Source organism: Drosophila yakuba, chromosome X (assembly GCF_016746365.2).
Source record: "Drosophila yakuba strain Tai18E2 chromosome X, Prin_Dyak_Tai18E2_2.1, whole genome shotgun sequence".
Taxonomy (NCBI): Eukaryota; Metazoa; Arthropoda; class Insecta; order Diptera; family Drosophilidae; genus Drosophila; species Drosophila yakuba.
The window spans coordinates 14,488,447-14,510,370 of NC_052526.2; the positions used below are offsets into that span (position 1 = coordinate 14,488,447).

Below are 21,924 nucleotides of genomic sequence, written 5' to 3' on the forward strand. Positions count from 1 at the left end.
GTGTGTCGCAGGTGCTTTCCCAATCGGGCGTAGGGTATAATTAGTCCTGCTCTCGGCTGCTAATCTGTGATTTTCCAAATTGTTTCACAAGTGTCATAAATCAATGAAATACCAATAAGTCGTCGTCGTTGTCGTTGTCGTTGTCCTGCTGCCCATCCTGCTGTTTTGCTCCTTCTGTTGCTGTTGCTGTTGCTGCTGCTGTTGCTGCTGCCGTTTGCAATTGTTCGAAAATGCAAATTTCGCAAAAGGATATGCCCATGCATAAATGCTGGGCTGCCGTGCGGGGGGGGGGGCAGGGGGTTTGGCCAAAGGGGCCAAAGAGGCTAAGGGGAGCCACGGAAGGACTCTCAGGACCTCCGGCAACGACAGCAGCCAGAAGCCAGACACGAAGCAAACATATTTCATGCAGTCTCAATTGGAATTCTAAATCAATCAGATTGAGACGACGCCGCCGTCTCCACTCAGCTAACAGCTAACCAGTTCAGTTCTGTGCCGTTGGGCACTGTTGTTACACTGCCAGAAAATTTGGGGCAACTTGCCAAAGTCAAATTATGCGCAATATTTCATTTATAATATTTATATATACATATATTAATATTAACATTCTATTGAGCATATTATATTAGTATTTTAATGAAGCATGCCCATATTTAAATATTTATATTTTTCATTTCGCCAAGTGTTCAAAATTCGTAGGACTCTGTGCATTAAGTAAGACACAAATCATAATCGTATGCGTGGTGGGAGCGGGGGAATTCCGGGCGAAGGAGTGGTTATATCTAGGTGCCAGCTGGGCAAGGATCTGTGGCCTCGTCCTCGTTGCTCGTTGCTCGTCCTGTTAGGAAATGCAAAATTTCAAATATGAATTGAACTGATATATTAATGGCCACTTGAGTTGCACTCTCTTCAGATCCTGGGGACGTTTGTCAGCCAAAAGTAACTGCAGCTTCCTGGGGGAAATTTCGCAAAATGCTAAAGGGATGAGGAGATGAGGAGGTTGCTGTTGCTGTTGCTGGTGATATAACCTGCTCGGTGTTGGCATTTATAAATCAAAATTTTGGGCCAACAACCTGCAAACGCACACACGCACACACGCACACCGAAGGACATTCTGCAGCCGTGTATCTTTGTATCTGTGCTTGTGTAATTGCCAGGACCTGGACTGCATCCTGTTTTGGTGTGGAGGCTTGGGGTTTTGGGGTTCTGGGGTTCTGGGCCTCTCGGTTTTCAGGGGGGAAAGGGGAGGTGTGCCACAATTGCAGCAACTTATCTCTCGCCTGCCCATATAAATAATGACAAGCACGACGACAAATAATAACCAAACGCACACAGGACATGCCGCAGGACAATAGGCCTGGGAGAAAAATAGGGTCGAGGTAAGGACAACGAGGACTCCACTGTCTGTGAGTGAGTGTGCATAATATGAAAATTTATGTGCGGAAAGGATTGAAAATAAATTTATGAATTATATTGGTTAGAAAATTGCATCTACTCAAGGATATCCTTAATGTCTCCAGGATATGCATGTGTTCAGCTAGGCTTGCTCATTGTTTTTGGGGGGCTATCTGTTACATTCAACAATGTCCTGATTCAATTTATTGTTTGTTTGATTTGCATTCTAACCGGAGACGGAGACGGGAGACAATCGCCAGATTTCTGCCTATATATATTCCTATATACTTGTATATATATATGTAGATATATAAAGTCCTGCGTCCTTTGTGCCATTTGATTAGCGATAACAGCAGCAATTTGCGGCGAAAGTGCTTTTCGAATTATCATTGACAAAAATAAGAAACCTAAAAAGTAACACACGCAGCCAGGCTTATCGTAAAAATCCAATAAAAGTGGGCCACAGAATTCGGTTTGGGGACTTTTATGATTTTTGTTCCCCTGTTCCTGCTGACATTTGGTAGTTTATGACTGGATTTGGTTTCGATACAGAGAGAATAATTTAGTAATACGTTGCAACTTTTTGTATATATAATAATAAGACACATAATACGCAAGAGTATTCGCCATTTAATTCTTTTAAGTATTTAATAGGGATTTTAGTTTTTGGTTTCAAATACATATTTATGACTCGCGGAACAAGGTTTTTTTTTCGCAGTGTTGCAAAGATGTCAAAGCTCAGTAGCCGCCTTCGATGGGGGATTTTGAGTAAGGTAAAAGGAACTGGCCATAAAACTTTCCCGACACGTTTATGCCTATCTGCGCAGTGGATCTGAAATCTCAATGCCAATCCAAATATATATCCACATATCCCACATTCTGTGGCAGTTCATCAAATGCTCGACGACAAGTCACGAGTGCTGCAATCTGAAGTGGCTTATGGCATTAGTTATTAGTCGGGGGTGGTTGGTATATCTGCTTATAAGGAAGATACATTTCATTAGTCAGACATCACAGGCGCTTTTTACTGAGACATGTTCGACTATGTGTTCAAAATATAAAAGATATTGGTGCATTTGGTACAGAAGCAGAGACAAAAGGCGGTGTTTAAATATTAAAAAGTGTAAGAAAAAAACCCGATCTACTTTTGAAGCGTTTGCAGTAGTCAGTCATACAATAAAATGTCATTTTAATTGAATTGGAAATAAACAATATATAGAATTACTATATAGAACTGCAACCGATCCACAGTTCCGCAGTTGTCTGATTGAAAAAGAGAGAGAAAAAAAAAGAGCTCCAGTGCACATGATAATTGCAGACGAGTTGAAATAATGTTATTACAAAATCAACACCTCAATTAGATATTTAATATGTGACACACCAATTACGTAAGCAATTACACATATACACACACTCCATAAACAATTGGTGGCCCCATAAAAGCGACGATTTCGAGGCCAATGCCAACCATTCCACATCAAGATGCGTTTCTATATACTCTTCTTTTTGGCCCTGAGCTGCTGTCTGCTGGTGAGTTTAGCACTAGCACCCGATAGCATTGCAGTTTGCGGATATTTACACAAATATATTTACACAAATATATTTACACAAATATATTTACACAAATATTCATGCGATTTGTATCTGTAGCACTTCTCCGTGGCTGGAGTGAATTTGGTGCGCGGATTGGAGGCCGGCGGTCATCATCGCAACTCCACGGGCGCACCACCACCGCGTGGTGCTCCTCCACCACCTCGAACCACCACCGCCAGCTCCACGGGCTAAATGGATAGGAAACACTGCAGGAGGCAGAAGAAAACTGACCAAAGCCCATTGACGGACCACTAAAATGAACTCTAGCTTTTTATAATCCTTCAGTTTGAAAATAAAGAAAATCAATTGCAGCAAAGAAAGCGAAATGTATTTTAATTCATATTTTATCAATAGTTCAGAGCACTTTATGAACTTGTAATAATTGGTTATATACCTACCTTAACTCCTTTAAAGCTACCGAAATGAAAGCACTGAAATATGAAATTCTAAGTGGATTCATTTATTATTAGAAATCGTTTGGCTTTTGTGCGACTTTCATTATTGATATCTAACGTCTACAGCGGACTTCCCGCCACGAAGCGATTGAAATCGGCATTAATTTGACAAAAGTTCAGCGACAAAAAATGAAATTCAAGCTATCTGATGTTGGAGAGAAAATACAGTATACATTTATAGTTCAAATGGCCCATGGTCAGAGGTGAGACTGCAATTTGCGATCGCATTTGTTGATACAACATTTACCAATTGTCCGTCGTCATTGTGGCCAATTGAATGGCGGGCTGCAAGAAAAGCGAACTATAAAACTATATAAAATGAATGGAATCGCCGTGGAACACGATCAGTTGTTTGGCCGACTTCTCACACCGAGTAACACGATGAGGCAATCCATAAAGTACATATTCGCATTATTGATTGCCCTGGAGATGTTGACCCTTGGCGACACGGCGCCCATTGGTGAGCATCCGGATCATGCCGGTTGCATACGGATTACAGTCATCAAGCGACCTTTGGCCACCACCACGACGACAACAACAACGACCACGACCACCACAACCACAACAACCAGAGCAACCACTGCGGCCACTGGTTAAGAAAGGATTATTCCGAATTATCTGCAGTGATCAATTCCATATATATTCTCCGGTTTATCGGCTTAAATCAAATTACTTAAAATCCAATTAGCTCGTGAAATACAATCTTTTTTTTAAAGGATAATCTTTAGTTTACGCTATTGAAAACATTGTAAAGCCAACTTCAACATCCCTACACATATTTTTGAAATAGAAATGGCATCCGAAATCATTGCATACTTTGCGGCAGACACACGAAATGCAATTTCAGCCACGCCCACTCCCCAAGGTGATGTAAAATGGGCTAAAAAGGCTGTGAAAGGCCACCGCACAATGCACAAACGAAGCTGCCGAATATAATTAAATATTTTATCGCATAAAAGTGCCAAAAATGAAACGACAACAAGAAAATAAGCAGCCGGCATGCGTTTTTCCATCTGGCTCCTCTGACCATTGTGCTTTGTGTGCACTGCAAAAAAAAACATAGCCTGTTAATAATGTGAAATGGAATATTGCAATTTCGAAACAGATTATTCAAATAAATTTGATTGGAATAATGCCACTTTAAATAATTGGATTAATAATCCCCTTTAAAACTAATAAAGAACGAAGATGATTTGAAAACTGGATTTATTTTAAGAGAAAACTTTTTTCCGTGCTTTTTTGGCCATGTGTGCGGTGCACAGGTGGAGAGCAGCCCCTGCTCCACCGTAACTGCTTTTGGAGCTCTTCTAATTCTGTAAGCTGACATTGTTTTTGGCAGGCAAAAGATTGAGTGAGGGAACTGGAGGTGGAATGGGGTTCGTTGGAGGAACACATGTTCCCCGCAAACAATAAACCCGCAGCTCGGCGTCCCTCTTTTTCGACCACTGCATTTCTTGGGTCTCTTTTAGATGAAATCTTTTGGTCAACAACAACAAAAACAACAATAACAACAACATCAGTGAGCCATTGTTCTCGCCTTCCATGTTGTAGTGGCTGCCTTTTTTCGACAATTTCCATATGAATTTTAATTATAATTTTTCTATGCTCATTTTCATGAAAACAATCAAAAATGACTTTTGTGCCGTTTGTTGCTTGAGGGGTTAAGAGCGGGGTTCACAGGGGTTAAGAGGGGTTAAGAGGGGGTTAAGAGGGGGTTAAGAGGGGGTTAAAAAGGGGTAAAAGGGGGTTAAGGAGCTTGAGGTGGGCCCGTTGCAAATTGTCACTAGCATTTATATGGCCAACAGGCATCTGAAAATTAGGAAACGGAACTACACACGCGAAGGCTTTGTTTTCTGCAAATTTTCATGGTTAGTTATAATACTGCATAGTTAAAATACCCTATAATTTTGAAATATAATTAAAAATTTAACAACTTATATATATTTTATAATATATATTGCAAAAAGTGCTAAAAGGTTTAACCAAACAATTAAACTCACTAATTTTTACCATTATATTTTGGATCATATTTATGATCATGTTTAATAGTAACTAAGGTTTCGAATTCAAATGGCATGACTTTATTCAAACCAAAAGGATAATGAATGGGAAATTGGGCTGAGGCTGTGGGGAGTGAGCAAATTATGTTTGAGCATAAAAAGTAACACAAAAGCAACACGGCGACATAAACAAGTTAACAGAGCGCAGAGTTGTGTGCTTTTGTAGTTGGCAGTTTGGCACGTTAGCGCTGCCAGCTTCCGTTTCCTGCCGTGGCCAAAAAACAATCCGCCCATATGACAACTGTGCACCCCCTTTCCCCCTTTCCCCCTGCCTTAACCCCTTAGCCCCCAGCCCCGTAAGCCTTAACCCATAACCCCTGTCACTGGCCATGCATACAGCATAGTTTTTGAATATGCCGCGAGGTGGCGCACCTGTGTCATCCACGCTTTTGTCCAGATTTTCCAAAAAAAAAAAAAAAAAAAAAACAAAAGAAAAACCCACACAGTCCGGAAACTGTCATTATGCATTCTGATGATATTTTCACCGCCATCTCTGCGCTTTGTACCAAAATTATTTTTGTAGACGGCTAATTAAGAGACAAAAATTCAAGGAAAGCGTGTGTGTGTGTTTTACCTGCACTCGTAGCTGGTATATGTGCACAACATACAGCATATGTCGTCTTCATCATCGATAAAAGTTTTTCGGGGAGCAAGTGAGTGAGTAAGTAAGTACGTAGATGAAGGAGTGGCACAGCAGCAGACTGACTGAGGCAAAAACTAATTTCGCAAACATTTGTCAGCTCATTAACAATTCAATTTGCTGCATAAACGACCTAAGCATACAAATAAAGATGTGGGGGCTATGTGACCCAAAACGGAAAATAGTTGGGTACCCCCAACCCACCTCCTCCAACTCGGATGCAGACTGACCAAGCGACCGAGCGACCACACATGAAAAGCAGTAAATATTCAATTAACGGCACAGGGTAAAACTAATGTGAAAACGGAACCCTTTGGGTTAGCCACACCCCCACACCCCCACAATCGCCCCTTGTTGGGTGGGTTGTTGGGGCTTCACCCACAACCCACTTGACCTTGGCCAGACAGAGTTCACTGCCCAATCACTTGTGCCTGGCACTTGAAAGCGGAACGGCACGAAACCCTCACTTGCAACGGGCGCTCCCTGATTCCGGCCCTTTTGATACCCGCCACTCGTCGCGTTAAGGGGTATGCTGGATTCGTTGGGAACTATGCATATGAACGAGTTGAAGGAGGCCCTATAAAGAATATATATACTTGACCTGTGATCGCTGTGATCTCTGTGATCTCTGTGATCTCTGTGATCTCTGTGATCACTGTGTTCTCTGTGATCTCTGTGATCTCTGTGTTCTCTGTGATCTCTGTGATCTCCGTGTTCTCTGTGATCTCTGTAGTGCCGAAAATACTTTAAGCACTTTTGCAGCGGCACATCAATTAGAGTATGAAAATCTTCGACTTTGTAATCAGCAATTTGTGGCCCGCACTTTTTTTTTCCTGCTTGTGATTTTCCGTCTATTTGGGCAGCCGGCGTTTTGATTTGTCGGTTCGGGTTATATGTACCCACATCCGCTCTTTTCACCATTTTGCCCATTTTTCGAGTCCTGGCCCCATAACTGCGGGCATTTTTCTAATTACAGAGCACAGGGCAGCAGCAGCTGAGGAAATTGCTTTGAACCCATTTCGCACAGGACACAGGAGCCGAAATAATTATGAATTGTGTTTTATTTTAAATATTTGCTAAGCTACCGAAAGGAACTTTGCCACAATGTTGCCGGTCAGCACCAACCTCCAACCTCCAATCTCCAATCTCCATTCTCCCTTCTCCATTGAACAAATCCCCTTCACGTCTTCGTCTCCTGTTTGTTGCTGGACTTTCGACCCGGATCTGGTATCTGCGATCGGCGATGACGACGTCGCTCCAGCCAGCGCCTCACGAATGGAGTGAGCAGACGTGTATCCACTGCATCCAAGTCCGTTTCCCGGAGCAGCAGACTCGTGGCCAGTGCCACTACAATTGTCACCAAAGCGCCAAAGAGCGTGAAATACAAATACGATATTCGATACAGCTGGAAAGGCGCACTGGTACTGGAACTGGATTTAAGTTGAGGAAATTGCTGAGTAAATATTCTATAGATAATTGCTCACCTGATGGCGCCATCTAGTGGCAGGCTGGCGTACTCGCGTGGCTCGCCGGCGAATGTGTAATTGCAGCCCATCGTCGAGTATGGCTTCCTCTTATAAACGAGATCCCCAGTGACCAGATCCCGCTGCGCACTGACACACATCCAGGCCATGACAATGAGCGAACTGAAGCCACCGAGCAGGGCGCCCTTGGAATTAACCCATGGCAACATAACACCGGCGGTAAAGATGCCCAAAAGTGGACCATTCGCCACCGACGATAGCGTAATGGTCAGCTGCAAGACGGCGCCCAATTTCTCAACGGCAAACACAAGTGCCACGAATATAATGCCAAATACAACGACCACGCTGCGCATCACAAAGGCGGTTTGTCCTTCGGTCAGTGGACTCTTTCTAAAGGTCTTCACGAAATCCTCCAGCACGACGGCGGATAGAGAGTTCAAGCCCGTTGATAGCGATGACAATGCGGCACTGAAAACACCGGCAACAAATACACCCGGCAAACCTGGATATGAGCCCAAAGTTTCCATCACCAGCAGCGGCAGAAGTTGATCGTTTCGCTGGGCCAGCTTCGTTTCCAAAGGATCGCATTGCGAGTACGTGGCATAGATGAGGAGACCCGTATAGCCGCAGATCATCAGAAAGGCCAAAACACCAGCGATAAATGTCCAAATGGCAATGCGTGCATCTCGCAGCGTGGGCAGCGATAAATAACGCTGTATCATATTCTGACTAATGGCATTCGACTTCAGCCAATGGGCTACACCGCCCAAAACCAGCGAATAGAACGTATAACGCTCACTCAGATCCCCACTAAAATTGGGCACTTCCAGTCGCGCCGTTTCCTGCGCTCGCTGCCACACAATCGCAGGTCCACCAATGTCCAGTGTTCCCTTGATCAGCACCAAGGCCATGGCGCCAAACATGATCAACGTTTGGATGACATCCGTCCAAACCACCGCCTTCAGTCCGCCGATGCAGGTGTAGAAAATGCACACCACACACACAATGGGCGTCACTATGTGTATGTTCACGCCAGTGGCCTGATTGAAAGCTATGGCCGGCACGTAAATCACAATTGGCAGCCAAAGTAGCTAAGTAATCGAAACAAACAAAAAAACAGAAATAAATTATAAAAGCAAGTCTAAGTATAATAGATATTAACCCACCGAAGCCACAATGAACATGACGGAGCCAAAAAGCCTTAAGCTTCTGTTATAACGCTGCTCCAAGTACTGCAACAAAGTATATCAAATCAAATATTATATCAAATTAATGTTTAATGTAAATGAGTTAAATAGCTTACCTTATAGGTTGAAATCAAATTGAGTTCGTGGAAGACGGGCAGAAAGAAATAGTACATGCAAAAGCCCATCAGAACCAGCGATCCCATGATATACATGTACTGCGCTCCATAGAGATACACCTCTGTGGGCGTGCCCAAAAGCGTGATGCCAGATATAAAGCTGAAAAAAAAAAAAAACATAAAATTTAATCTTAATTAGCACATAAATACTAATTAATTAAATAGTATTTCTTGGGCACAGTCGCCTTGACCCTAAAACGATCAGCCATCAGCTGTAGATCAAAGTGCGAGATCAAAGTGCGTTTTATGCAATTCAATTAGCACCAATGTCGTCGCAATTCTCTCTGGTCTCCAAGTCAAGTTGCCATATATTCTTGGTTCTTACTTGGTGATGGGGTAGTTGGGGTATTTGGGGTTTGGGGTTTGGGGATCGTGGTTCGGAAAAGGGGAAGGTGAAGTGGGGAAGTGGACCCGTCGTCGTAGTCGCCAATTGAGCGTCGCCAATTTGAATGCCCTGCATATGCGGGTAGCTCGAATTGCCCGCGAACGTGGAAGCCAATTATTAATTATGAAACATTTTGATTTGGTGCGTTGATAGGAGCGAGCTGTGCAAGTATGCTAAAAATAAGCAACGTACTAAAACGGCTCAAAAACTGGAGCAAACTGCCGACCTACCTACACTATGTCGGCATTTTTCTGTACTTATTCCTGTAGCTTGTTTGTTGCGAAGCAAAAGGGGTTTTTCGTGGAACTTTGATTAATTCCATCTTATCTCAGACACATTAAGCACTTAGCAGTGAGAGGGGGGAAAATGGGGCTTTCCAGCTCGACTTTATAATATACTCAGCAAGTGGGTATAGTAGAAAAAATTCTTCCTAATTAAGTTGGTTTGTGTCAAGATTTTTATAGCTTCCTTAAGCGTTTGTATCATTTTGTTTTTAGATTTAACATATAACGTACTTAAATATAGTAAGTATTTGAGTTTGTTTAAACCTCGACTTAGCTAATCATTGAAAAGTGTGCATTTGATGCCCAAAAGTGTGCTATGCTGTTCATTTACAAAAAGAAGTTAAAGGAGTAGATTTGGAAGCTATGCCTCACCTGGATATCAGTGACATGGTGATGGGAAAGATCTTCATCTGCCTGCCGCCAACCAAATACGAGGCAGCACTAGTGGCCGCCTCCTCTTCGCCGAAGGACTTCTTTTTCCTGGACTCGCCACGCAGTTGCAGGCAAAAGTAAATGCCAATTACAGCACAAATGGCCAACATCAGGCAAAAGACCACATAATCCGGCCATCCAAAGCTCTGCAGGCTGGCTCTCAGCTCCTCCACGTGCATTTTCCCGGCACTTCACTTCACTTGCTTGCTCACTCAAAACAACGAAAAAAAAAAAAAGTGATAAAAAATGGGAAAAAAATGGAGAGCGATCGCACCGCTCGGAGGCACGCATCAGAGGTGACTGCTGGGTTATGGTTCGGATTTCAGAGCCCAGAGCCCAGATTCCAGATTCCAGATCCCAGAATCCAGATCACAGTGGCAGATGGCAGATGACAGTGCAATTGAGCTGTTGCCACACAGCAAACACAAAAAAACTATTATTGTTTTATATTTTTATTAATGATATTATGACATACACACACTCAACCGACCGGCGAGATCGTCGTCACTTTTCGCGTGGCAGCTGCGCTGGCGACTAAAACTTTGCCTGGATCTGCTTCACAACAGCTGACTGGCCAGCTGATTTCTCCACCCACCTCAATGGTCTGCAGAGCCACCAACCCAGCCACCCAACCACCCACTGGGCTAATTGAGTCAGTGGTTGCAGTATAGCAAATTGAGTCGCCAGCGGGGCACTTAAGCCGACGCGTTGTCTTTGCCTTGGAGAGTGCACAGATCGAGGGACTTAGAAGGCAAATTGGTTGCACTTAAAAAAAAGGATTATTCTTTATGAAAATATACACAAATTACATCTAGAACACTAAGTTATCAACACTCTAAGCTATCAAAACTCTAAGCTATCAACACCCTAAGCTATCAAAACTCTAAGCTATCAAAACTCTAAGCTATCAAAACTCTAAGTTATCAACACTCTAAGCTATCAACACTCTAAGCTATCAACACTCTAAGCTATCAAAACTCTAAGCTATCAACACTCTAAGCTTTCAACACTCTTCTATATATTCCGTAGTATTTCTAATTCGTTTAAATAATTTTTTTTAACTTCGCAACAGACTTACTCCGCATATTTTCCAGTGCAGGAGGAATGGGGTGCGACTGTGTAAATTAACTTGATTAGATTTAGTCGGCAATTTGTGACCGCTCCTCCTGCCTCGCACTCCAATTGCCCATAAACGCGATCGGCACTTGGATTGCGGTCTCTCGGATTTGCTTATGTAAACTGCGGGTGTCAATGTGATTTTGAATTATCAAGGGGCCTTTTCTTCTGGCCTGTGTGTACCCAAGAATACACAGAAAATAATACGATTTTCGAAGAAGAACAAAAGACGTGTATGTTGTGCCTAATACTTTATTACCCAAACCAAACAAAAAAAAAATAAAAAAAAAAATAGTATTGCAAAATAATAAACTGCAGAACTGCTAAACGCGATTTAGTAGACCGAGCTGACTGGTTTTTGGTCAAAAACCTAAGCCTGAAGTTCTTCGGGCCAAGCGTTATTAGCCGCGGGTCTAATGCCTGCATTGAAAATAAAAAAAATATATTAAATAATTCACATGGCATTCTGTGAAAGTAAACGCACCGGGAGTAGCTCCACTCATGGCCAGGATCGAACTGGTCAGCTCCTTGATGGATCGTTCCATTTCCCCGAATTTGGCCAAATCATCGGCCGATGAAGCTGCCCAACAATGCTGACCCATAAACAGGATACAAATCAGGGCCAGAAGTAGACAAATATTATAGGCCATTGCTTTGATTGGTAACTGTGGAACTGTGCCATGAATTTTGTAGAACTGGGCACTTTTATAGAGCCGCTCCAATCAAAATATTATCACGGTCGATTACTGCATATAAATGTTGTGATCTTTGTGCTTCAATACTTCTCAAATGAGCCATAACTAAAACCGATTTTTATTGCGCATTTTTTGTTTTAACACAAACGGCATTTAAAGGTATTTATTTTCAAATAATTGCTAGTAATAAAGTAATGTTTTATATAACTACAGAATCTGATTCAAAATGCAGATGGCTTGAGCCTCAGTTTTCAGCTTCAGCTGTGGCAAAAAACGTCTGCACTTTAGTGGTAATCGAAGCATAAAATGAGCAGCAAGTGCCACTACACACACAGCTGGAGACACACTCACACAAATGCACCGACTCACGCAAACACACACACACACACAGAAACACACTCGCACACACACAGAAACACACTCGCACACACACAGAAACACTCAGCTGAATCAGAATCAAAAATTGTATGCGTTTTGCACCTTGAAAATGCGTTGCAGTGGGTACCCAGTGAATTTTTATTCACGCCACTCTTCAAATGAATACTCTGAATACACAGATACTCTGAATGCGCTACTTTTTCCAAGTCGGCTTTATTACTGCTCACTAAATCGGGTATTTATATAATAAAATATAATAGACTTATGTTGAAAATACTTTTGGCATTTATATATTTATATTGTACAGCAAAATGTCGTTTAAAGTCTGTGATTTTGTGTGTTTTATGAATTAGAAAATATTGTTTTTAATTACTACAAAGCATTAATTACCCTGTAATTTGAATGAGTGGGTGTCGTCGTATATATCTTTCCTTTTTTTTTCTTTTTTGATTTCGCTGGCTGATTTTTCCCCTGCATTTCTTGTTTATTTGTGTATTTTTTTTTTTGCGCTACGGCGTCAACGGCAAATTAATTAATTCCAGTGGAGCGATTTTTCAAGAAAAAGCCCTTTTCGCACACATGTATGTATGTATATATAAATATGTGTATGTATAAATCCGCCCCCCACTTTTGGTGGGGGCCACTCAAAACCGTTTCGCAGGTGTTGTAATATTATTTGGAATTATGTTGGAATTTCTTGTTTTCTTTGCTCGCCGTTTGCGAGTGTTTTTCTTTTTTTTTTTAGTTTTTTTTTTTTTGCGCCCCTGTGCTCGGAAAATGCCATGAAAATTATTTGCTTTTTAATTTTGTTTCAAGTTGCATATGTCTCTCTGCACGTGTGTGTGTGTGAGTGTGTTTGTTGTTTATAGCCAACTTTACAGTTGAGAAAGCATTTGTTAAGTGGTTTTAATTAGTTGCCCCTACTTTTCCGCACCCGATTTTTCCTAAGCCGCTTTTCGCCGTTCCAACTAATGTAGTGCCTTATTTATATATTTATATATTATGTACATATATATTATATATATTTATAAAATAAATACTTGTGTTATCGAACTCTAATTAAAAAAGGCCTCCCTATAATATGCTTCCCAAACCATTTTCGTACATTCTACTGCAGCAATTAGATTTGAAACCACTCCCAGGCAGCAATGACACTACATATGCAAATGTCCACCCTCGGAAAAGCGCCTCCATAAAAATCCTACCCCCCGTTTTCCTGCGAGCCACTGTCATTCACACTTCGGTCATCAGCGGTGGGAAAGGCATGTAATGGGTGCTGCCATTTACAATATTTATCAAGTGCGCGAAACACACCCAAAAACTGGGATGGCGATTAGCTAGTGGAACTGCTAAGAACTGCTAGGAAATGGAGTGGAACTGAAAATGGAAAGTGGAACTCAGGGACTCAGGACTCATATATTATGGGCTTTGGCATCGTCATCGTCATCGGGCCTATGCGTGGCCCCTAATTACATCGCATTGTCATAACAAAATTGAGCGCATTTGACACGCAATTGCCCCACAGTTGGTGATGCACTGAGAGAAATATTTAATAGTACTCGGTTTGCTATATATAATCAAAGCATGGCCTTTAATCATTCAAATTCATTTTATGATATAATGTTATTTTCTTTGTTTTTTAGATATAGTCACTTGAATGTTTAAGTAAACTCATTTTATGATATGATCCTTTTATGCGTGAATTTTCTTACAGTTTGGCTCACGATGACATGTGAGAAATGCCACCGCGGTCCGCAGTCAGCACTCGAAAGTCAGGAGTCAGAAGTCAGGGGGTCAGGGGTCACGAATGAGGGGTCAGGCGTCAGGAGTCAGGGGTTAGAGGTAAGGGGTCAAAAGTCGGAGGGACTGTTGCATCAGCCCAACTAGATAAGAATTAATTGTTCAATGGCACGCATTGCACTAAATATTTGAATATATACAGCCGTTAGTTGGCTCTTCCCGTTAATCGGATAAAATTCATAATTATTGTTATTACTGTCATTTTTCTAATGACCCGCGCACCCAAATTGCGTGTACTTTTCTATTAAGATGAGCTATCAAACGCACTTTTCCGACTGCGCTTGACTTGTTTGTTTTATTCTATTTTTTTTTTTTTTTTTTTGGCCTTAGACTTTGACCAGAAATCCCCGATTCGGTGGCCTAATGTGGAGTAACCAAACCCCCGGCCACGGATCTTCGATGGCCACGCAACGCACGCGTAAATTATGTAATTAAAATTCCGCACCTTAATTCGGGCAATTTATTACACGAGCTTTTGACTAATTGGATAACGATCTTTAACTATGTCCACTAAATACGGGGCACAGTGTGTAATAAGTTGATGTTAGATGTTGGAAAACAAAAAAAAGTGGAGGGTGCTGATGAGTGCTTATGAGTTCATAAGCGATTGCATTCGCCGATAGAGCTCGCAATTAATTGAATTTTTACTGAAAGACTTTTGCGAGGTGTGTGGAATCCAGCAGGGTGATTAAGTATATGGAAATTTTCGTTTGCTCTGCTGGGGGAGTGGAGAATTTAACTAATAAATCACTGATTAATTAGCTGGCTTTTTATAAAGCGAGTAACTATCGATTCTACACTTCAGGAATTTTTAAAAAAGTATTTATGCTATTTGAAAGTTTTTAATTGGCATGCCAGTAGATATTAGTAGATAGTAGATATATATTCTGGCGGCACTATCACCAGTTATCCCAAACTAGGGAAATCATATGGTGGCAACAAAGAACGCGTTTGACCTCCTGCTGAAGAAGTTCCATTGCTGGTTGCATTTCCAGATGGTGCAGGTGTAGTTGCTTTCTCTAAGCCGGCGCAAATAAGAGCATTGGGGAAATATTTGCAGAAAATAACCAATGGCGGCGGTGGGAAAAACTGAAAAAAATATCAATATTAATATCATTAAAATGATAGAATTACACAAATATTGTGCAAGTGAACTTTGTGATTTTACAGCTGATGTTGGCGTTTGTGCACTGAAGAAGAAAGCCAAGAAAAGGCCAAGAATGGCTGTGGTAATCTGCATTTTGCCTCGAAACAATTCAAACTGATGCTCAATATTCAAAACGTCGGCTTTTATGGACAGGAATTTCTTTACCTTTCCTATTAATTTTTCTGGCGATAAGAAGTTAACTCAAGTCGTGGCTCAATACTAATCATGAAAGTCGTGAGACGTGAGTCAACTATCTTAATGGAAACGTTTTTCTACGCAATTAATTCGCAAGCCACCGGCAAAAAACTTATATATCTTATTCTCTTATTTCTTATCTTATAATCTTATATATTATTTAATAATATTTATACTTAATAAACACTATTCTATTTCCATTGTTCTAGCTGGCATTCAAAGTGAAATTATAAAATTATAAGTAAAATAGCTGAAAGTATTAAGTTAAATTAAAAGAAAATAATGAATAATAAATAATAATAAGTACTAAATACTAAATACTAAATAATACTAAATACTTAATACCAAATAATACTAAATAATACCAAAATAATAGTGCCCTCCTCTGCGCTTCTCAAAAGTCCTACGTAAGCAAACCCCTTTTTCGATGTTTTTCAAAAAAAAAATACTAAATGTGAGTGAGTGGTGCAGTGATTTTAAGTGGCAGCAGAGGATACCTACAATGTGATTGCGACCTACTGGAGGAGCTGCCTGAGTTGGCTATTTTCCAGGAGCTACAACCAGCTATCTGCTCTGACGTGGAAGAGAGGAGAGTTTGAGGAAAGGGGTGAGTACCTGGGGAGAAATGAAGAGGGACGCTTAGCTTTCTCTCTTTTGGCTGCGGCTTCTGTGGCTGCTTTTTTTTGTTATCATTTTAAAAAAGAAAAATTGCACATTTATAAAGTTAAATATGGGAGCACATATTACAAATTTTATTAAAGCAAATAATATAATATATAAAAAAATGTCTATTTAGTGTTGTATTAATTTTTGTAAAAAAAAAATGAGGCTATCTGCAGATTTTGGGCATAATCTATTTCGTTTTGGTGTGTTTACAAGACATAAATGAATGTTTTTGCCACTCATCCCTTTTTGGGCACTTGCCTTTTTCTGCCTGTCTTCTCTACCTTAAGTAATAGTAAAAATAATAATGTATTATACAGTCAAACATATAAATAAATGAATATGAAAACAAATCTGGAGTCAGTTGATTTTGCATTTTATTTTAACTATTTACTTAGTAGTAAAAATGTCTGTGTACTTTCAAGGGATTTCTTTAAGTTTATTTGTTCCTTTAAGTACTATTTTATTTAAAGCAATTTTAAAATCTTTTTAGAAACAGGTATATATCTCTTTATGCACAATAATTTTAAATCGAAGATAAATAGCACAACTAAATATTTTTAAGAGTTTCTAGTTTAGTTCCTTTATTTTTGCCCACTAAGAATAGTTTTTATTACAATTATGATTAAATCTCTCCTTGGTTTATTAATACAGAAAAAAACACACTGAATATTTTGCAATGCTTGGGTAATTTATTTAATGGCAGACATGCCAAAAAGAAGTTGGTTAGGTATCTTATAAATTCAGTTTCTTTCGCAATTCGGTCGTTTTCCAGTAGAGAAGTTGGTTTAAAGCGTCAGATCCTCAAGATTCAAAGTTCGGGTGGCGCCTGCAGTTGAATTTCCGCTTGAAATCGTGGCATTCTGATTATTGGAAATTATAGTCGCAAAATCGCAGACTTTGCAGATTTCACCGAAAAATGGTATGGCACACACGAACTTCTGTTGAGATTGCAGCGCCTGAAATACTTTTTCGTTGCTCACACCCTAAACGGTAATAGTTGTATCATTTCGAAGTAATTTTTATAAGTATTAATATGTTTTCTTACGTAAGACAGGCCGGCGCACAAGAATATGTTCACGAATGTAAGTTTTTCACAGAATTTCATGGTTTGATTATAAACTGCTTGAACATCACACTAGCGAAAATGGAATTATAATGTATTATATATATTAATATTTGTATTAGGATCTTACCGCTGCGGTTGGCGATTGCAGGCTGCAAATGAGAGCCGCAAAAAGTCCTAGAATGGCAATGGTAATTTTCATCTTGAAGTAAGGCTTACTTGAAACTGAGCTAAGAGAGCTCCAAAAATAGGTATTTATAGGCGAAATACTGCATCGTCAAGATATTAGTTTACTACGAAGATAAGTACAAATTAGGTGGTGGACTTAATATAAATCGTGCTATTGAAAAGTTGAGACTTAAAATTTTAAAACAGTCTCACGTTTTTAAGTCACACTTCTGTAGGAACTTGGGTGGGTATCTTATATTAAACAATTTATATTAATCTTTAGACAATTTGAAGAAAATATTAAATATATTTTAGCTTAAACTTTAAACAATTCGAAGTAAGTATTAAATATTTGGCTGCCATTTTTACTTGTTTAACTTAATCTGTAGACAATTTGAAGTAGATATTTTGATATAAATATTAAATATTTTTACTATTTTGGCTTAATCTGTAGACAATTTGAAGTAAGTATTAAATATTTGGCTGCCATTTTTACTTGTTTAGCTTAATCTGTAGACAATTTGAAGTAAGTATTAAATATTTGGCTGCCATTTTTACTTTTTTAGCTTAATCTGTAGACAATTTGAAGTAAATTTTAAATATTTCGCTAGTGTAGATATTTTGATATAAATATTAAATATTTTTACTATTTTGGCTTAAACTGTAGACAATTTGAAGTAAATATTAAATATTTTTACTATTTTAGTAAAATTTGAAGTAAATATTAAATATTTCGCTGTCATTTTTACTATTTTAACTTAAACTGTAGATAGTTTGAAGTAAATATTAAATATTTTTACCATTTTAGCTGTAGGCAATTTGAAGTGAATATTAAATATTTGGCTGCCATTTTTTCGCGATTAATCCAATTCACCAGCAGTGGTGATAATTTACCGCCAAACAGAACAACTGACACTTTTTGCGCTCATACATCACAAATAAATTGCACACCGTGTTATTATTATTTTTTTATTTAGTTTTTCTTTTTTCATTCGCGTTCTGGTCAATAATTCGCAAAGCCATTGATGGAAATTAAAACACAAATCAAACGGCAACAGCGGCTCTGCGAGTAGTAGTGGCAAATACAAAAAAAAAACAGCAATTTCCATTATTAAAGCGGGCAATTGAATGAGTCAACGGAGCCGACAGGTGAATCGCAAAGGTGAGAAGTGGGCGGTGGGTATGACGCCGTGGGCTAAAAATAAACCCTATGTACTACGAGTATACGGGTATACGAGTATATAGTGTTATAGGCAGGGTCAATGGAGCTTTTTTTATTATTATTTTTTTTTTTGGTATGCGGCACACGTGGGGCCGCGATTATAATGCCTTTCAGTCGATTTGCTGGGCTCAAATCGCTACTGAACTGCGATTTCAGTTCGCATTCGTCGTTCCACGTAAAATGTTCTGCGAGGCATTTTAGCTACGGGCTTTATTTCTACGGGCATTATTTCTGCGGACTTTATTTTCCACTCCGGTCATGGCTTTTCTTTTTAAACTGTTTACCCTCTTGGCAGTGGCCGCCATATTCATTCAAATGGTATATTGAAAATTAAGAAATTTGTACTTTAATTTGAACAAACTCTAAAGAAGGTTTTTAAAAGTGAAATATTTTTTTTTGAAGACTTTGGCACTGGAGTTTATGGACGAAGACTTCCTGGGAAACGAAGACGATCACCACTTGGACGAAGAGTTCTCCGCTGAAGTGCCTCGAGTTTTGACTGGTTATACCAGAGATACGATCGCGCATTTCAATCCCCGCAAAGCAGATGGCGGATTTCGACAGTTGTGGGAACGAGTTCCTCTTCAAAAAGGCGTTGATATTAAGCGGAGATAGGAGTACTTACTCATACCCTGTGCTCGAAGTCATCTTCATTACAAATTGAAATCTTACAGACAATGTGGATAATATTCAAAAACTATACTTCTTTAAATACTTTTTTTTTATTATTTTTTTTTTTACTATTTATGATGATAATTTAAAAATAAAAGCTTTTAAAAACATTAAATGCCAGATCAATATTTAAAGAACAAAATATGTTATATGTAGATTATAAATTTTTATATATTTCTAACTGCTGTGGCAATCTCACAAGACACCATAAATGTGGTAAAAGAGCAATTCCCTTGGAGGATTTTTGGGTCAAACCTTTTTGCTGCGGGCCCGAGGGCTAAACCGACTTCCCACCAATAAACCACCCATCGTTGTGGTTTTCCCCACCAAACCAAAGCAACCTTCAGCCCAAGTAGTTCTTAGAAAAGTAATAAAAAAAAAAAAAGAAAAACCGTGGAAAAAGCGGCCCTCCTAGGGAAAACTTTTTTATTTGCATTTTGTTTTAAGCAATGGAAGGAGACAGCTAAAAAAAAAAGTGAGACCAACTCTGTTTCTGTTTTTCGGGTGTTTTTTATCCATTTTTTTTTTCTTTTGCGTTTGCTGGTTGTTTCGTCTTTGTTTTGTGGAAAAATGCACAAGTTTTATGGTAGCATAAAAGTTTTTGTGGAGAAAACTTTGCACTTGTCTTGCCGAAAGGGTTTTACAATGATGCGCTATATGCGACACGCCCCGCCCCCAAAACTGTCCAAGTGGGCGTGTCGAGCACTTAATATTTCTGGCATATCATTAGGCGAACGAACACAATATATATCCACGAAAACTGATTTCTCGGGCTGGGTGCTCTATAAACTCTTTTCTTTTTCCCATTCTTTTGGGCCAGAATGTGACACTCAGTCAGTTAGTCAGTCAGTCAGTCAGTCAGTTAAACATCGCGGTTACTTAACCCCAGAAAGCAACTTTCGGCTGACCACTCGGAATGACTAGCATGCATTATCATTAAAATAAATTATTAGAGTCTAGTGTCCAGTGTGGCCACAAACTAAAACGCATTTTGCACGTTTTGTGTGCGAGAATTTTTTACACGATTTTTACAACTTTTTTTGCGGTTCCGCTAAGTACACAAAAGCATTCTGTCTACAAAGAGGGTGGTTGAGCGGAAGGGTGGGGGAATGTGTATGGGGGTGGTGGAAGATAAAAAGTCAAGTTGAATGCGTTTAGAGTTAGGATGTAGCATTTAGTTAACCCGCAAGACGCACACAAGAAATAACTTTGCATACTTTTAGGCAGCAGCAGCAGCAGCTCATGTTAAATACTAATGCAGGAAATGGCCTCACTCCCCATGCACCATCGCCATCGCCATTGCCATCAAAAAAAGGACAATGAAAACGGGTTGGAAAGTGCGCTGAAAGCCACGTAATTTCTCAAGTAACCTAACCACGTAAAGCATAAAATATTTGCCTTTGAGTCGGGGGCAAAAGTATGTCCAAGAAGTTGCCCAGTTGCCGCAAAAACAAGTTGCAAGCCGCTCATTTGAATACCCGGCTACCAACTCGGACATGCAAACAACTTTGACCACGCATTTGTTGGAAGCTGTTGGCTGCAAATGGTAAGGAAAATGTGCGAATGACCGAACCTATTAATACCCTTAACAATGGAACTGCGGTTGCATTATGAATGCAAGTCTTACTTTTTATACTATCGTTACAAATGCAAATAACTTTCAATTAATAAGTTCTATTAACTGTATGTATTAATATATGTCTTTCAGCTTGATAAATATGCAATAAATATGCAATAAGTGCTTGAAATACTATTAATTTTAATATGCTAAATTCAAGCCAAAAGCGGTAGTGCCGCCTGGTAAAGCGTTATAAGTACGCAAAAGGAGCTGGACGAAGGTGACGATGCCAAGTCAGGGACAGAAGAGCAACATTCTCGGCAGGAGTCAGCCAGTTGACTGGCCACATGTTTCATGCTGCCAGGCACATGCAATTTGTAAGCCAAAGCGCATAATTTACAACAGGGGGAGTCCCCATCTTCTAGGTCTTGAGACACATACTCATACCCTTACTCATACCCATACTCATACCCATACTCATACTCATACTCATACCCATACTCATAGCCATACTCATAGCCATACTCAAACCGTAAAAACCGTATCCAGTGCCCATGCCCGTTTGCCGTCTTGGCCAATGAAGTGCCGGTTGCGGCCAGTTCATCTTGGGTGAGCCAAGGAGAAGCAGTCGAAGTTTTGACCCAAGGATGCAACTAACACCGATTGTGGTTGCCCTCAAGAAAAACAGTGCTTAGGTTTGGCCAAAGAGCTGTGATTAATAGTGCCCAGAATAACACAAATATTTTCTTAGCTTATATGATTTGCTTTTAATTCAACTTTGCTTATTATTTGCTTGCAACTTAACGATTTTCGATCGTGCAACTGCGGTAGCAACATCTTATATATTCGTTATATGCACTCAGTTATTTAAATTACTAACTGAGTTGTAAACATTTTGAAAACTATCTGGGAGTGTTACGACTCGGATTCGCACTCATTTGCATGCCAGTGAATTTGCCTGTTCCCCTTGTCACAGGACTACTTACCAAGAGCTATCTACCGACTTAGTTCCTGAGTTTATTCTTTTTTACGGGGGATCCTTCGACCCTTGTGTTTCGGTACAGCGAAAACTCTCGAAAATAAGAGGACAGGATTCGCGTGGGCTTAAGTGTTCTGGCCCAAAAGGAGTGGCGAGTCAAGTGGCCATGCTCATAAA

At 39.9% G+C, this 21,924-nt stretch overlaps 7 protein-coding genes across 8 annotated transcripts; 3 read left to right on the top strand and 4 right to left on the bottom strand.

The window, feature by feature from the left end:
* The first annotated feature begins 2,814 nt into the window (after positions 1-2,814).
* Positions 2,815-3,305, top strand: LOC6525425. The gene is made up of 2 exons (XM_002101224.3): positions 2,815-2,922; positions 3,043-3,305. Exons 1-2 carry the CDS (start codon positions 2,875-2,877, stop codon positions 3,175-3,177), a joined length of 183 nt encoding a protein of 60 aa, XP_002101260.1. The 5' UTR covers positions 2,815-2,874; the 3' UTR covers positions 3,178-3,305.
* A 474-nt stretch (positions 3,306-3,779) lies between these two features.
* LOC6525426 (fe-S cluster assembly protein DRE2) lies at positions 3,780-4,645 on the top strand. The gene has a single exon (XM_039373812.2). The coding sequence runs from the start codon at positions 3,822-3,824 to the stop codon at positions 4,035-4,037; it is 216 nt and encodes a 71-aa protein (XP_039229746.1). The 5' UTR covers positions 3,780-3,821; the 3' UTR covers positions 4,038-4,645.
* Positions 4,646-7,183: 2,538 nt separating this feature from the next.
* Positions 7,184-10,458, bottom strand: LOC6525427 (sodium-coupled monocarboxylate transporter 1). Of its 2 annotated transcripts, none has more exons than XM_015190806.2 (5): positions 10,029-10,458; positions 8,928-9,087; positions 8,791-8,856; positions 7,625-8,715; positions 7,184-7,564 (listed from the first exon to the last, which is right to left on the bottom strand). In XM_015190806.2, the coding sequence occupies exons 1-5, from the start codon at positions 10,265-10,267 to the stop codon at positions 7,321-7,323; spliced, it is 1,800 nt and encodes a 599-aa protein (XP_015046292.1). In that variant the 5' UTR covers positions 10,268-10,458; the 3' UTR covers positions 7,184-7,320. The 2 variants fall into 2 exon arrangements, with proteins under 2 accessions (XP_015046292.1, XP_002101262.1); XM_002101226.4 differs by having other exon boundaries at positions 7,184-7,570; positions 10,029-10,453.
* A 986-nt stretch (positions 10,459-11,444) lies between these two features.
* LOC6525428 lies at positions 11,445-12,019 on the bottom strand. Its single transcript, XM_002101227.4, has 2 exons — positions 11,689-12,019; positions 11,445-11,624 (listed from the first exon to the last, which is right to left on the bottom strand). The coding sequence occupies exons 1-2, from the start codon at positions 11,852-11,854 to the stop codon at positions 11,575-11,577; spliced, it is 216 nt and encodes a 71-aa protein (XP_002101263.1). The 5' UTR covers positions 11,855-12,019; the 3' UTR covers positions 11,445-11,574.
* A 2,880-nt stretch (positions 12,020-14,899) lies between these two features.
* Positions 14,900-15,352, bottom strand: LOC26535625. The gene is made up of 2 exons (XM_015190807.2): positions 15,246-15,352; positions 14,900-15,166 (listed from the first exon to the last, which is right to left on the bottom strand). The coding sequence occupies exons 1-2, from the start codon at positions 15,315-15,317 to the stop codon at positions 14,984-14,986; spliced, it is 255 nt and encodes an 84-aa protein (XP_015046293.1). The 5' UTR covers positions 15,318-15,352; the 3' UTR covers positions 14,900-14,983.
* A 1,400-nt stretch (positions 15,353-16,752) lies between these two features.
* LOC26535679 lies at positions 16,753-17,431 on the bottom strand. Its single transcript, XM_015190808.2, has 3 exons — positions 17,279-17,431; positions 17,131-17,220; positions 16,753-17,068 (listed from the first exon to the last, which is right to left on the bottom strand). Exons 1-3 carry the CDS (start codon positions 17,348-17,350, stop codon positions 16,871-16,873), a joined length of 360 nt encoding a protein of 119 aa, XP_015046294.1. The 5' UTR covers positions 17,351-17,431; the 3' UTR covers positions 16,753-16,870.
* A 1,253-nt stretch (positions 17,432-18,684) lies between these two features.
* LOC26535018 lies at positions 18,685-19,325 on the top strand. The gene is made up of 2 exons (XM_015190809.3): positions 18,685-18,856; positions 18,941-19,325. Exons 1-2 carry the CDS (start codon positions 18,797-18,799, stop codon positions 19,151-19,153), a joined length of 273 nt encoding a protein of 90 aa, XP_015046295.1. The 5' UTR covers positions 18,685-18,796; the 3' UTR covers positions 19,154-19,325.
* The last annotated feature ends 2,599 nt before the right edge of the window (positions 19,326-21,924 follow it).

Coding starts and splice junctions, on each gene's coding strand:
- LOC26535625 (XM_015190807.2), bottom strand. CDS start 15,317: ATGCAGATTACCACAGCCATTCTTGGCCTTTTCTTGGCTTTCTTCTTC. Junction 15,167..15,245: donor CACAAACGCCAACATCAGCT/GTAAAATCACAA, acceptor TATTTTTTTCAG/TTTTTCCCACCGCCGCCATT.
- LOC6525427 (XM_002101226.4), bottom strand. CDS start 10,267: ATGCACGTGGAGGAGCTGAGAGCCAGCCTGCAGAGCTTTGGATGGCCG. Junction 9,088..10,028: donor ACCATGTCACTGATATCCAG/GTGAGGCATAGC, acceptor TTTTTTTTTCAG/CTTTATATCTGGCATCACGC. Junction 8,857..8,927: donor ATTTGATTTCAACCTATAAG/GTAAGCTATTTA, acceptor ACTTTGTTGCAG/TACTTGGAGCAGCGTTATAA.
- LOC6525428 (XM_002101227.4), bottom strand. CDS start 11,854: ATGGCCTATAATATTTGTCTACTTCTGGCCCTGATTTGTATCCTGTTT. Junction 11,625..11,688: donor CATGAGTGGAGCTACTCCCG/GTGCGTTTACTT, acceptor TTTTCAATGCAG/GCATTAGACCCGCGGCTAAT.
- LOC6525426 (XM_039373812.2), top strand. CDS start 3,822: ATGAGGCAATCCATAAAGTACATATTCGCATTATTGATTGCCCTGGAG.
- LOC26535679 (XM_015190808.2), bottom strand. CDS start 17,350: ATGAAAATTACCATTGCCATTCTAGGACTTTTTGCGGCTCTCATTTGC. Junction 17,221..17,278: donor TGCAATCGCCAACCGCAGCG/GTAAGATCCTAA, acceptor CATTTTCGCTAG/TGTGATGTTCAAGCAGTTTA. Junction 17,069..17,130: donor TGTGCGCCGGCCTGTCTTAC/GTAAGAAAACAT, acceptor ATTACCGTTTAG/GGTGTGAGCAACGAAAAAGT.
- LOC26535018 (XM_015190809.3), top strand. CDS start 18,797: ATGGCTTTTCTTTTTAAACTGTTTACCCTCTTGGCAGTGGCCGCCATA. Junction 18,857..18,940: donor CCGCCATATTCATTCAAATG/GTATATTGAAAA, acceptor TTTTTTTTGAAG/ACTTTGGCACTGGAGTTTAT.
- LOC6525425 (XM_002101224.3), top strand. CDS start 2,875: ATGCGTTTCTATATACTCTTCTTTTTGGCCCTGAGCTGCTGTCTGCTG. Junction 2,923..3,042: donor CCCTGAGCTGCTGTCTGCTG/GTGAGTTTAGCA, acceptor TTGTATCTGTAG/CACTTCTCCGTGGCTGGAGT.